At 44.3% G+C, this 14,666-nt stretch overlaps 1 protein-coding gene across 2 annotated transcripts in view; it reads right to left on the bottom strand.

The window, feature by feature from the left end:
* Positions 1-5,072: 5,072 nt before the first annotated feature.
* LOC120044311 (Down syndrome cell adhesion molecule homolog) overlaps positions 5,073-14,666 on the bottom strand; it is a 120,915-nt gene continuing 111,321 nt past the window's right edge. Inside the window, exons 28-32 of one of the 2 annotated variants that reach the window (XM_038988926.1) lie at positions 14,416-14,531; positions 13,998-14,147; positions 8,010-8,207; positions 7,468-7,770; positions 5,073-5,386 (exon numbers count right to left, since the gene is read on the bottom strand). In XM_038988926.1, coding sequence (XP_038844854.1) covers positions 5,073-5,386; positions 7,468-7,770; positions 8,010-8,207; positions 13,998-14,147; positions 14,416-14,531 — 1,081 coding nt within the window. Of the gene's footprint in view, positions 5,460-7,462; positions 7,771-8,009; positions 8,208-13,997; positions 14,148-14,415; positions 14,532-14,666 lie in introns of both variants that reach the window. The other variant, XM_038988925.1, reaches the window with a different exon arrangement.

Raw genomic sequence — 14,666 nt, forward strand, 5'->3', positions numbered from 1 at the left:
GATATGTGAAGTGGTTTCTCTTCCTGAAAGATGCTGCAGCATTGTTTGATGTCAAAGCTGGCAGGAAGCCAGCATACAAACCAGGGATCGGAGTAGGAGTTGAGATAAACCAGTAAACTGAGTAGGATGGTGGTACATTGGATAAATATACTGACTTCAGAGTAAATTGGAGGTCCAAAACTCTGAGCAATTACACCCATGCCATGGATTCTTGAACCCCAGAAGGATGTACGGTACAGCAACTGAACTGTAACACACACCCAGTTCAATAATGCTTAAATCACCTCCATTGAGTCATATGGTCGTAGTTTTAATGAACATCTGAAATGAGGACAGTGAAATGATTAATCTTCCTACTTCCCTGTCATCATGTACCCATATCCCAATATCTCATTAAAAAAACATTATGTTCCATATGTCACACCAGATGCCACACCAACTCCATACCCCCCTCTCCACACACAACACACACCCTTGGCCGACCATGTGATTGCATTTAACACGTTCTAATTAAAGCAAATCAAGCAGCACTCCACATCCATCTATAGATGCAATCAACATACCAGCCCGGCCCAGTGACAGACAGCTCCATATTTCTCCTTCATATCAGAGGGAATTCAGTCCGGCCCGCGCCTTTTATTTATGACAGCAGTTAATAACGGCCAAGTGTGGCGGGCTGAGTAAATCTCTGTCACTACATTTAATTTGTTGTGTACTTCAGAAGAGGATAGCGAATAAAGTTGTCATGCTGAGTAATACTCCTCCTTCCCATTAGCCCCCCAGTCTGTGATATAGGACAGTGGAAGCAATTTTCAGGCCGAGGCGTCGGTTGGGGAGCTCAGGCTGAGTCTCCAGAGTGACAGTCTGGAAGGCTCCCAATCAATAGACCAATTTAGTAAGCGCCTCTTACTCAAAGTCACAGCTACTAGCCTAACACCACACCCACTCACTGGGGGATTGAAATGGAGCTGGTTTCAGAACCTAATGGGTTAAAATGCCAAGTTGTGCTAGCTAGTGGCATATTAGAGAGTTTGTGTTTGAAGGGACTTAATTGTTAGGCCCTGAAATGTGGCCTTTGCATTCCGGCAGCAACTGAGTGTGTTTTTGTTTAGGTTTGTCTATTCACAGAACACATCCGAAGCAGTGCCATGAGAGTTGAATGTCGGCTAATTCTCACTGTTTTTGTACACACACTTCTTTGCAGCAAGAACATAAGGATTGATTGGTTTGATCCATCCTGGCTATTGATCCTGCCAGGTCACATTTTCCCCCCATAACTAAACCTTCTCCTAATAGTCTTGAAGAACACCACACATTGGATCAGTCGATAGGAATATACCGTCTCACATTCTTCACAATACATTGAAGCGTGCAGGATGGCAACCATTACCAAATTTACTAAAAGTTAGTGTTATAAACAGAAATGTGAGATGGTAAGTGTGAAATTTATCTGATATGTTTTGAGGCTACCTAGAGATGATACATTAGATGAAGTGTTATTCAATGAAAATAAGCAGCTTAACTTTGCAACATTGCCACCTGCAGGCAAAGAGTTGTGCACAAGTTATTAATGAGCGCTGGTTAATATCTTTAGCACTGAAAAAACATGCAAGGTCATTGGTAATAACAATATTTTCATTTGGATAATTTTAGTATTGTGAGACTCATGAGTGCTGTAATGAATGTGAGTATCATCAATGACTGTTGTTTAAATTCATTTAAAGAGTGGCTTAACTCACCGATTAACTGAACTCACTAATTTGTCTGCAGCTCATTAAGATAAATTAGATAAACTATTGGAACCAAGACTTAAAAATAAATGATGTTGTCACAAGATGGAGGGAATGTTGGAGCATAACTAATGAAATTACACTTACTTACAATTACACCCAAAAATGTACGCTTAATCCAGTATAAACTAATGTTTACAATTTATTATACAAGAGACAAAATTCACAAATTCCACAGCACAATGGCAGAGTCATGTCTTAAGTGTAAAACGAACAATGACTCAATCATTCATGCTTTCTGGGAATGCTATAAAGTCCAAAAGTTATGGGCGGAGCAAGAAAGTTGTCTGTCAGAAGTATTAGAATGTAAACTAACTTTTAATCCATCTGTCTGCATATTTCAAGACATGTCATATGGGGGTGCAGTGAGAGGTACCCAATGGGCTGGATGATTCTCTTCCATCACTCATCTTCAAAAAACATATACTTAAAAACTTGGAAATCAATTAATCTGCCATTATCAACACCATGGAAAAATCGAATGATTAATTATTGAAATAGCATGGGCGACTAAGAAAAACAAATTGGTACAATTTAAGGACATGTGGCAAACAATAATGCAAGTACTAGGGATGGGGGGGTGAGCATGCGGGCCTGGGCAGATGAGATAGTTGTTGTTTGTGTGCATCTGTAATTTGTTGTGTATGTTTGTATCTGGTGTGGAGAAAAAAAAAGAAAAAAAAATATATATTTAAAAAAAGATGAATGAGATTTGAGTCTTGGGGTGTGGTTAGATGTGGGTGTGTTATGTTTGATTTATCGTACCCTGTCAGTTACTGTTATTTGTCCCTCTTAAGGCACAATAGCAACAACATAGAGATAAATCAAGAAATCTGTAATTTTCACATTTTTGCCGAGGTCTTAGTCGCACAATTTTACATTTAGCTAAGGTGTTTAGTGCAGTATTTCTCAAGTTATAACATGTGCATGAAAAACGACTTTATTACCAGAGAGTGTGTCTGTCTGGCAGCGTTTCATAGCGAATCATCTTACAAAACAGGTCGCAGCGGGACACAAGATGCTCTAGAAAGGGTTTGGAATTTTGGAATATTGACAAGAGGCAGTTGGGATGAAAGGGCACATTGTCTCAATTCTCATTTTGACCAAAACAGTGGCAGACTTGAGTGATCACTATCAAACACATCAGCAAGTTGTTCACTCCATAAAGGGCTTAGGGGCCAAATGTTCTTTCAACATAACATTGGCGACAAGTTGTTTTATGTAAATAAGTCAGAGTCTGGGGAGTTGCTTAATAGGCAGGTCTGTGTCGCTGTCTGGAGGTTCGCTGCTATGATTAGATAGAGCGCAATCACCGCATTAATTTCTCAGTGCATAACAATTCTCCCTTGGCGATACAATCCCATTTAATGGGCATGATTGTAATCCAACCCCAACCCTCAAGTAAGTCGCGAAGACCTCAGTTACACAAATCTCACAAAACTCTGTTTTGGAATATACTGACTTTATGGACCAAAGTTATTCTACTTAAACTTTTTTGTCAATTTTGGCACTGGAATAAATGTTTCTGACATAGGCCGTTTTCAACCAGAGAAGTTGCTTTTTACGTTCAGTTGCCCTTTAAGATGAGTTATCCAAAATCCACCACTACCACCCCACTCACTCAACTCACTCACTCCCCCAGTGACCCACACAGGGAAACCTTCGGAGGCATCCTCCTCTATCAGTGCCTCTAAAAAGACCCATCTCCAGTCATTCATGTCCAAATTTGCAGGATCATTTTGGGAACAGCCTTTTTATTAATCAAATTTGAACGGTGTGTTAATTTCTCTTTATTTCAGTGCCACCATGGTGAACACCATGTTAAAAATAAAAAGCAACATCTTGTTAAAAGGAATATGAAGACAATTAATTAAAACTAATAATAAAAACTGGCATTAATAACCTCACAGCATTCTTATCAAACTCTCCCTCCAGGACTTAAAGAAAGAAGAAATGGGCCAGGGTAGACAACAACAGGACCGTTTTGTTATATCCACACTTTAGATAGATATTTCCCATAGACTTTAGGTTTGGTTTGAAGGGGGTATTCTGTTGGATTGTCTCATTGTTTTTTCCCTGTAGAGGAGCATCACTGCAATGCAGCAACAGTAAATCTACTGAAGAGGAGAGTGAGAGTCTTGAAGACTCTACCTAGTGCACTGAGAATAGGGGCTCTGTCTGGACACACTTTTTGGGTGTCATGAAGTGCAAACCGTTCAATCTCTAACCCTCCCTGTTCTAGCTAACTTCATCTACCACCCTGGCAAATTAGCAGTGGTAAACTACACCTGAATACATAGCTGGGGTTTGTCCCGCCCTGTAAGTATACTCACAACATAGTCATTATTTTCATTATAGTACAGTATAGAGCAAATAGTATCCATATAATTTTCATAATCTTTTTTCATATTGCACCATCAGAGAATGGAATACAGAGAAAGATCAATAGTGACTCCATTTCCTAATCAAAACGAGATATGTGCAAACATGACTAAGGACTTTATTAACCAAATCAATTCTTCCCTGTAATATCCACAAATAAAAGTGATCTCTTTTTATATATATATTTATAGTAATAAGAATAATAAATCTTCACATTGGATCATTTCATAGTGTGACAAAATGCTCAACTGGGCTGTCCAGTCGTGATCATAATCCTTATAATAGTCTTTAATTGGTCAGTCCCCATGCATCCATAGGAAATAGATTTATTTTTTCTTCAAAAAGTAACAATTTGAGAGCAGCTGACAAGTTTGGACTGCTGTCGATTGCTTTCATTCCCAGATTTCAGATTTTCCCAAGTTTCATTCAGTGTTTAAAAGGAATTTTCCATAGAAAAAAATTATGGGCTCCAAATTATCATCTCACACTCCGGAAAAAAGTTGTCCAGGTTCTTATTAAAACAGTGTAGTAATGGTAATAATTGATCATTTGTAATCAATAATTAATAATCATTAAAAGTTGACAACTAACAACAAATAATCCATGATTAATAATTATTGATTAAAAATAATAATCAAAAATAAATTATGTTCCCTCATAATGTAATTATTTTGGCAAGCTCCGCGTGGAGTCATTTCAGATGAGTGAAATTTCTCACAAGTTTAAAAAACAAAGAAAGCTCCAAAATAAATAAAAGGAGATTAGTAAAAGTTATCGCTCGTTTAAGAAGAAAGGGGACGTTATATACAGGACTGTGTGGTGAGAGTCAGTTTACTGCACTTGTAAGTGTAATAAGTCCAGTGTTAGTGTGAGTTTTAGTCCAGCCCCATGCCTCTGGTGTTATACCAGCGTATAGGACTTTGCGTAGGGGTTGTTGGTCTGTTTGAGGTGTCCTCGTGAGTCCAGTAGGGACTCCTGGGAGGTGCTGAGCTTGGCGGCCTGGGTCAGCTCTGAGCCCTCTCTGTGGGGCAGGGTGGCGGCTGAGCCGGGCTGCCATTGGGGCACTGGGTCCCTGCTGCTGGCCCTGCTGGTGGCCTGGGGGGCCTCTGTGGGTGTAGGGGGCGCCATACGCGATGGCCGCTTCAGGGAGCGACTCTTCTGGGGTTCCAGACAGGCCTGACCCATGGCCCCCTCCCCCCCGGCACCACCCCTCCCTCCAGTGCCCGTGCATGACATGCCACGGTTCAGCAGGAAGTCCATGCGCAGGTAAGGAGGCAGGTGCACAAGCTCGCCCCCTACAGGACAAAGTAGAGAGAGAGAGGGGAGTTAGTTTTTGGAAAACAACACCATTGAATTAAACATAACATGGCCAAATTATGGAAAAATCTCAGTTCAAAATACTTCATTAGAGAAATTACTGCCCCTGGGGGAAGGATTGGTTGGAAATAGAAATGTCTTTACCCCCTCAGATACAAGCTCATCACATCTGCCACTCCAACCAACAAAACTAGCTTATACAGTATGTGAAAGTAATTTACATACATCTTCTTCAGTCTAGGGTCTACTTTTCTCAATTTCCACCTGACTGACGTGCCAAAAGTAAACTGCCTGTTGCTCAGGCCCTGAAGCCAGGATATGCATATAATTGGTACCATTGGAAAGAAAACACTCTGAAGTTTGTGGAAATGTTAAAATAATGTAGAAGCCTATAACACAATAGATATGGTAGGAGAAAATCCAATGCTCTTCCAATGGAACATATAGGTAAATAATTAATTCTAGCTCCCAGTATGCAATTCCTATGGCTTCCACTGGGTGTCAGTAGGCTTTGTTCAAGGTTTCAGGCTTGTTTCTTTTAAAACGAGGAAGAATAATGAGTTTTAGTACAGGGACACAGACTTGGAAATTCGTGTATGCGTGCGCGACGAAGAGGACACGCACCTGCTAATACCGTTTTCCTATTGAACATACTTCCTTCCGTATTAAATATTATAGTTTAATTACAATTTATGGTATCTGAGGATTAAATAGAAATGTATTTTGACTTGTTTTAACAAAGTTTAGCGGTAGCTTTTTGGATTCCTTTCTCTGCATGTTGAACGAGTGGATTACTCAAATCGATGGCGCCAACTAAACAGACTTTTTGGGATATAAAGAAGGATTTCATCTAACAGAATTACACTACATGTTGTAGCTGGGACCCTTTGGATGACATATCAGAGGAAGATTTTCAAAAGTAAGTGAATATTTAATCGCTATTTGTGAATTTATAAAACCTGTGCCGGTGGAAAAATATTTTGATTTGTGGCACCGTTCTCAAACAATCGCATGGCATGCTTTTGCTGTAAAGCTTACTGTAAATCGGACAGTGCAGTTAGATTAACAATAATTTAAGCTTTTAACCGATATAAGACACCTGTATGTACATGCATGTTTAATATCCATAATGTTTATGATTATTTATTTGAATTGCGCGCCCTCCAGTTTCACCGGAAGTCACCGCTAGCGGGACGCCTAGCCTTAAGAAGATTTATGTATGCAAACTTTGCCTGGTTATTGAGGTTATATGCCAACGAATACTTCAGTGATTAATTATTCTCATACCGCCATGCTGCAATCTGTCCTCATGGCTTTGATCAACATTAAATGAATGACAACATTTACAATGTCGTTTAAAGCCCCCCCCCATATCTCATTATACACATTGGGGTAATGGATGAAGAAGGAGACTGTGGCTTTTCTACAACCTAAATAAGTAATGTTATAGATTTAAGACACTAGTGCAGTTTATTACACGTTTATCTAAGTAGTCTACAAAGTCTGAGTTTAATAAAATATACTCTACAATGAGCCAAAAATAGAATGAATAGAGATGATGACTTTAATAAAAAAGACTGAATTTATAAGATGAAGTGACCTAATAACAGATCACACACATGAGTGATTCAATGTTAAAGATTGGTCTTCCTGCAATGGAATTTTGTCGCACTAACGGCAATAGAATAAGCTTAATTAATTAATACATTAACCTTAAAACATATGTAATTTATGCAAAGAACTGTCTGCAAAACTCCACATTTGTTGCATCAAGTAGTAGTGGCATTACTACATCATCAAGTGGCATTACTACATCATTATCTTCAGCATATTCAACAGTTGAGTGAATACATCAGCAGTAAATATTTACAAACCCATAGCATTACAGGCCTGATGAAGGTTAGCGAAGGTTAGCAACAGAGCTCAGGACTCAAGTGTTAGCTATAGCAGAGTTAGCTATGTGTCTACGCGGCCTCACCCGGTCTGTGAGCCTTGGGCACGGCCATGTTCATGACTCGGCTGACGTCCTGAGGCTTGGGCGGGGAGGCGGTGAACCTGCAGATGCCTGACTCGGAGGGCGTGCTGGATGTCAGGCTGTCTGTGTAGTCGTTGGTGCCTGCCGTCATCTGCTCCGATGACGTGTCCGAGATGAAGCATTCTGTGATGGTGAACTTGGCGTGGCGCAGCTGCTCCTCCATTTTGGCGTGCTCGTAGGCCCGCGCCAGCTCCTCATAGGTGGATGACGCGCTCTCTGTAGACACCATGCTGCTCCGTGCTCGGTCTACACCAGGGGTTAGGGTTAGAGGTTGTGCTAGTAAAGCAGTTAGGGGCTAATGCTAGCATTATATTTGTTATTAAGTGTTGGCATTGTTACAAGTTTTATTGTAGGCCTATATATTGTTAATACAGAGGTGAAAGGTTTGTTATAGACATGGTTAAGGGTGATGTTGCAGACATTCTTATATGGGGACGGTTACAGCTGTTGTTACAGACTTGTCTCGTCTTCAGGTGCGTTGTTACCTGTGTCCTGAGATGGGCTGACACTGTAGCTGTCACTCTCCTTATCCACAGATCCGGCCACCCGTGGCGTGGGCAGCCTCCAGTCAGTGCTTAGGGTGTGGGCCGAGACTGGCGGGTGTGGTCGGTTCAGGGTCCACTGGCTAGCGTAGCGGTTGCGTGCGGCAGGGCCTGCTTTGGCTGTGCGGCGGGCTGTGGGGTCTGAGGAGGAAGGACACAGGATGTTACATCACAGTCACACACCAGGGTGTTATGTCACTTAGCAAGGGCTCATCTCGAGTAATGCAATGCTTTGTTTTTTAAGCTGACTGTGTTTTTAAAGGAGTTTTAAAGTTTGTAGCTGGGTATAGCAATGAGGCTGGACACTCTATCCTGACATAAACCAACAAAGAGAAAACCCCCACAATCACAATATCTCTGCACATGGAGTTCATCTCGGGACTTCTTGTTTTCACACAAATACATAGAGCTTACAATAGCAGTGAGAAAATCATCATGGTCAAAGAGAATGTTTGATTGGGTTGACTGCAGTCCTTTGCAAATAGGCTCATTTTTTGTTTGGATACCATACACATACAGTGCCTTCAGAAAGTATTCACAACCCTTGACTTTTTCCTAATTGTGTTGTTACAGCCTGAGATGTTTTTGTCACTGGGCCACACACAATACCCCATAATGTCAAAGTGGAATTATGTTTTTAGAAATGTTTACAAATTGATTAAAAATGAAAAGCTGAAATGTCTTGAGTCAATTAAGTATTCAACCCCTTTGTTATGACAAGCTGTCACGTTCCTGACCTGTTTTCTGTTGTTTGGTATGTGTTTAATTGGTCAGGGCGTGAGTTTTGGGTGGGTAGTCTATGTTATGTGTTTTCTATGTTGGGTTAATGGGTTGCCTGGTATGGCTCTCAATTAGAGGCAGGTGTTTGGCGTTTCCTCTGATTGAGAGTCATATTAAGGTAGGTTGTTTCACATTGTTTGTGGTGGGTGGTTGTCTCCTGTGTCTGTGTTTGTCGCGCCACACGGGACTGTCTCGGTTTGTTTGTACATTCGTTCTGTTGTGTAGTCATTTTCCTGTTCGTGAGTTCTTCGTTGTATGTAAGTTCGCATGTCCAGGTCTGTCTACTCCGTTTTGTTATTTTGTTAGTTAGTCAAGTATAGTTCGTTTTTTGTCTTGTCTATAATAAATCATGTCAAATTACAACGCTGCGTTTTGGTCGAGTCCCTGCTCCTCCTCATCGTTTGAAGAGGAGGAGGAATTCCGTTACAGAACCACCCACCAAACCCAGATCAAGCAGCGGGTTAACGGACAGCAACGACAGCAGCAGTGGGTCAAGGAGGATTGGACATGGGAAGAGATTCTGGACGGAGAAGGACCCTGGGCAGAGCCAGAGGAGTGTCGCCGTCCCAAGGCGGAGCTGGAGGCATCTAAAGCGGAGAGGCGACGATATGAGGAGGCAGCACGGAAGCAAGGCTGGAAGCCCGCAAGTACAACCCAAAAATTTCTTGGGGGGGGGGGCTAAAGGGTAGTGTGGCGAGGGCAGGTAGGAGACCTGCGCCCACTTCCCAGGCTAACCGTGGAGAGCGGGAGTACGGGCAGACACCGTGTTACGCAGTAGAGCGCACGGTGTCTCCTGTACGTGTTCATAGCCCGGTGCGGGTTATTCCACCTCCCAGCACTGGTAGGGCTAGATTGGGCATTGAGCCAAATGTCATGAAGCCGGCCCTACATATCTGGCCACCAGTACGTCTCCTTGGGCCGGCTTACATGGCACCAGCCTTATGCATGGTGTCCCCGGTTCGCCTACATAGCCCGGTGCGGGTTATTCCACCTCCCCGCACTGGTCAGGTGACGGGGAGCATACAACCAGGTAAGGTTGGGCAGGTTCAGTGCTCAAGGGAGCCAGTACGCCTACACGGTCCGGTATATCCGGCGCCACCTTCCCGCCCCAGCTCAGTACCACCAGTGCCTGCACCACGCACCAAGCCTCATGTGCGTCCTCAGAGCCCTGTACGCACTGTTCCTCCTCCACGCACTCTCCCTGTGGTGCGTGTCTCCAGCCCAGTGCCTCCAGTTCCGGCACCACGCACCAAGCCTCATGTGCGTCCTCAGAGCCCTGTACGCACTGTTCCTTCTCCCCGCACTCGCCATGAGGTGCGTGACCTCAGCCCGGTACCACCAGTGCCGGTACCACGCACCAGGCCTATAGTGCGCATCGAGAGTCCAGTGTGCCCTGTTCCTGCTCCCCGCACTAGCCTTGAGGTGCGTGTCTCCAGTCCGGTACCACCAGTTCCGGCACCACGCACCAGGCCTACTGTGCGCCTCAGCGGGTCAGAGACGGCTGTCTGCCCAGCGCCGCCTGCACTGCTCGTCTGCCCAGCACCGTCTGAGCCATCTGTCTGCCCAGCACCGTCTGAGCCATCTGTCTGCCCAGCACCGTCTGAGCCATCTGTCTGCCCAGCGCCGTCTGAGCCATCTGTCTGCCCAGCGCCGTCTGAGCCATCCGTCTGCCCAGCGCTTTCTGAGCCATCCGTCTGCCCAGCGCTTTCTGAGCCATCCGTCTGCCCAGCGCTTTCTGAGCCATCCGTCTGCCCAGCGCCTTCTGAGCCATCCGTCTGCCCAGCGCCTTCTGAGCCATCCGTCTGCCACGAGCCATTAGAGCCGCCCGTCTGTCCCGAGCCATTAGAGCCGTCCGTCAGTCAGGAGCCGCTAGAGCCGTCAGCCAGTCAGGAGCTGCCAGAGCCGCCAGCCAGTCAGGAGCTGCCAGAGCCGCCAGCCAGTCAGGAGCTGCCAGAGCCGCCAGCCAGTCAGGAGCTGCCAGAGCCGCCAGCCAGTCAGGAGCTGCCAGAGCCGCCAGCCAGTCAGGAGTTGCCCTACAGTCATGAGCTGCCCTACAGTCATGAGCTGCCCTACAGTCATGAGCTGCCCTCCAGTCATGAGCTGCCCTCCAGTCATGAGCTGCCCTCCAGTCATGAGCTGCCCTCCAGTCATGAGCTGCCCTTCAGTCATGAGCTGCCCTCCAGTCATGAGCTGCCCTCCAGTCATGAGCTGCCCTCCAGTCATGAGCTGCCCTACAGTCATGAGCTGCCCTACAGTCATGAGCTGCCCTACAGTCATGAGCTGCCCTACAGTCCGGAGCTGCCACCCAGTCCGGAGCTGCCACCCAGTCCGGAGCTGCCACCCAGTCCGGAGCTGCCACCCAGTCCGGAGCTGCCACCCAGTCCGGAGCTGCCACCCAGTCCGGAGCTGCCATTAGTACAGAGTTGTCCCTCTGTCCGGAGCTACCTCTCTGTCCGGAGCTACCTCTCTGTCCTGAGCTACCTCTCTGTCCTGAGCTACCTCTCTGTCCTGAGCTACCTCTCTGTCCTGAGCTACCTCTCTGTCCTGAGCTACCTCTCTGGCCTGAGCTACCTCTCTGGCCTGAGCTACCTCTCGTTCCTGAGTTGTCTCCTCTATGTAGGAGGGGCCTTAGTGAAGGTTCCTGGACCATGGTCGGGGGCGAGGGTCGCCACTCAAAGGACGCTAAGGAGGGGGACAAAGACAGTGGTGGAGTGGTGTCCTCGTCCACCGCCGGAGCCGCCACCGCGGACAGATGCCCACCCAGACCCTCCCCTTGAGTTTTAGGGGTGCGCCCGGAGTTCGCACCTTGAGGGGGGGGTTCTGTCACGTTCCTGACCTGTTTTCTGTTGTTTGGTATGTGTTTAATTGGTCAGGGCGTGAGTTTTGGGTGGGTAGTCTATGTTATGTGTTTTCTATGTTGGGTTAATGGGTTGCCTGGTATGGCTCTCAATTAGAGGCAGGTGTTTGGCGTTTCCTCTGATTGAGAGTCATATTAAGGTAGGTTGTTTCACATTGTTTGTGGTGGGTGGTTGTCTCCTGTGTCTGTGTTTGTCGCGCCACACGGGACTGTCTCGGTTTGTTTGTACATTCGTTCTGTTGTGTAGTCATTTTCCTGTTCGTGAGTTCTTCGTTGTATGTAAGTTCGCATGTCCAGGTCTGTCTACTCCGTTTTGTTATTTTGTTAGTTAGTCAAGTATAGTTCGTTTTTTGTCTTGTCTATAATAAATCATGTCAAATTACAACGCTGCGTTTTGGTCGAGTCCCTGCTCCTCCTCTTCGTTTGAAGAGGAGGAGGAATTCCGTTACACAAGCCTAAATAAGTTCAGGAGTAAAAATGTGCTTAACCAGTCACATAATTTCCCCCCGAGTGGAGCAGCGGTCTAAGGCACTGCATCTCAGTGCGAGAGGCGTCACTAGAGTCCCTGGTTCGAATCCAGAATGTATCACATCTGGCTGTGATTGGGAGTCCCATAGGGTGGCGCAAAATCGTCCCAGCGTCGTCTGGGTTTGGCCGAGGGTAGGCCGTCATTGTAAATAAGAATTAACTGACTTCCCTAGTCAAATAAAGGTTAAAAACTAAAATAATTATATTAATAAGTTGCACTGACTCACTCTGTTTGCGATAATAGTGTTTAACATGTTTTTTTAATTACAACCTCATCTCAGGACCCCACACATACAATTATCTGTAAGGTCCCTCAGCCGAGCAGTGAATTTCAAACACAGATTCAACCACAAAGACCAGGGAGGTTTTCCAATGCCTGGCAAAGAAAGGCACCTATTGGTAGATGTGTAAAAATAAAAAAAGTAGACATTAAATATCCCATTGAGCATGGTGAAGTTATTAATTACACTTTGGATGGTGTATCAATACACCCAGTCACTACAAAGATACATGCATCCTTCCTAACTCAGTTGCCGAAGAGGAAGGAAACCACTCAGGGATTTCACCATGACGCCAATAGTGATTTTAAAAACAGTTACAGAGTTTAATGGCTGTGATAGGAGAAAACTGAGGATGGATCAACACAATACTAACCAAATTGACGGAGTGAAAATAAGGAAGCCTGTATAGAATAAAAATATTCCAAAACATGCATCCTGTTTGCAACAAGGAACTAAAGTAATACTGCAAAAAAATGTGGGGGAAAAAACTTTATGTCCTACATACAAAGTGTTCTGTTTGGAGAAAATCCATTACAACACATTACTGAGTTTCACTCTCAATATTTTCAAGCATAGTGGTGGCTGCATCATGTTATGGGTATGCTTGTAATCATTAAGGACTGGGGAGTTAAGCACAGGCAAATCATGAAGCACAGGCAAAATCCTAGAGGAAAACCTGGTTCAGTCTGCTTTCCCCCAGACACTGGGGGATTAATTCTCCTACAGCAGGACAATAACCTAAAACACAAGGCCAAAATCTACACTGGAGTTGCTTACCAGGAAGACAGTGAATGTTCCTGAGTGGCCAAGTTACAGTTTTGACTTAAATATACTTGAAAATCTGTGGCAAGACGTGAAAATGGCTATCTTAGCAATGATCAACAACCAATTTGACAGAGCTTAAAGAATTTTGAAAAGAATAATGGGCAAATGTTGTACAATCCAGGTGTGGAAAGCTCTTAGAGACTTACCCAGAAAGACTCACAGCTGAAATCACTTATATAAATTAGATATTTCTGCATTTCATTTTCAATACATTTGCTACAGTTTCTAAAAACATGTTTTCACTTTGTCATTATGAGGTACTGTGAGTAAATGGGTGAGAAAAAATATACTGTATATTTAATACATTTTGAAATCAGGCTGTAACACAACAAAATATGGAATAATTCAAGGGGTATGCATACTTTCTGAAGGCCCTGTACATAATCATTCATGTTCAGATTATGTAAATAATATAACAACAATAGCCATTGTGCTGAAAGGAATTGTTAATCTGTGTGAATAACATCAGTGGAGATGGTAGTGGCACTGATCATAATGCTACTGATGACTCTGAGGACTGGAGCTGAATAAAGTCCATCTGGTTGTCTAGAATACACTCTAGCTGTATCAGTGTCAGCCGTATTAATGCAATCCTGATACCACTTATTCATTTTAGTTTTACCTCTAGTAATGTAAAGAGGATGTTCGTACTGGACTTACTGGTTCCTGGCCTAGCGTCAGATACATCCACTAGAGGTCCAGTGGCCTGTGACAGGGACTGGTAGTGGACAGTGTGGGTAACCGTAGACGACTTCTGTTTCTGGGTCTCCCCAAAGTCATTGTCAGTCAGTAGCACTGTGGACCTGTCATCTGAAAGAGAAAGAGAGCTTTCACAAACATGGTCCCTACAGTACGATGACAATAGCCACAGTAGGCACTACTAACACTTGGAAGGCCACAAATATGTAATATTCACATATTGTTATCCAATGTTACACAAATGTCCCACTCGTATTTCCTAATTGGAAGCTCATTATGAGTTATGGGGTGTCTGGGAGCTTTCTGTAAGTTTAAGTCACAAGTTGCCGATAATTCAGAGAACACATGAAAGCAGCATAATGTATCAGTGTCCACTCACCGACTGTCTCCATGGTGTCTCTCTCCTCTATGAGCAGCTGGGCTCGGGGGATGTCGATGTGCATTCTCATGGTCTGCTGCTGCTTGTTGATGGTGTCTGCAGGTCGTGTGTTTTTACTGCACGGGGAACACAGGAAGGCATACACAGGTCAATGCAGATCTCATTACACACTGCATAAGATATTCAGATAATAGTGATTCTGATATGATTCCATAGAAACAGTATTTAATGTGTTCTTCTTCCAGTAATGC

This window comes from Salvelinus namaycush, chromosome 3 (genome assembly GCF_016432855.1).
Source record: "Salvelinus namaycush isolate Seneca chromosome 3, SaNama_1.0, whole genome shotgun sequence".
Classification (NCBI taxonomy): Eukaryota; Metazoa; Chordata; class Actinopteri; order Salmoniformes; family Salmonidae; genus Salvelinus; species Salvelinus namaycush.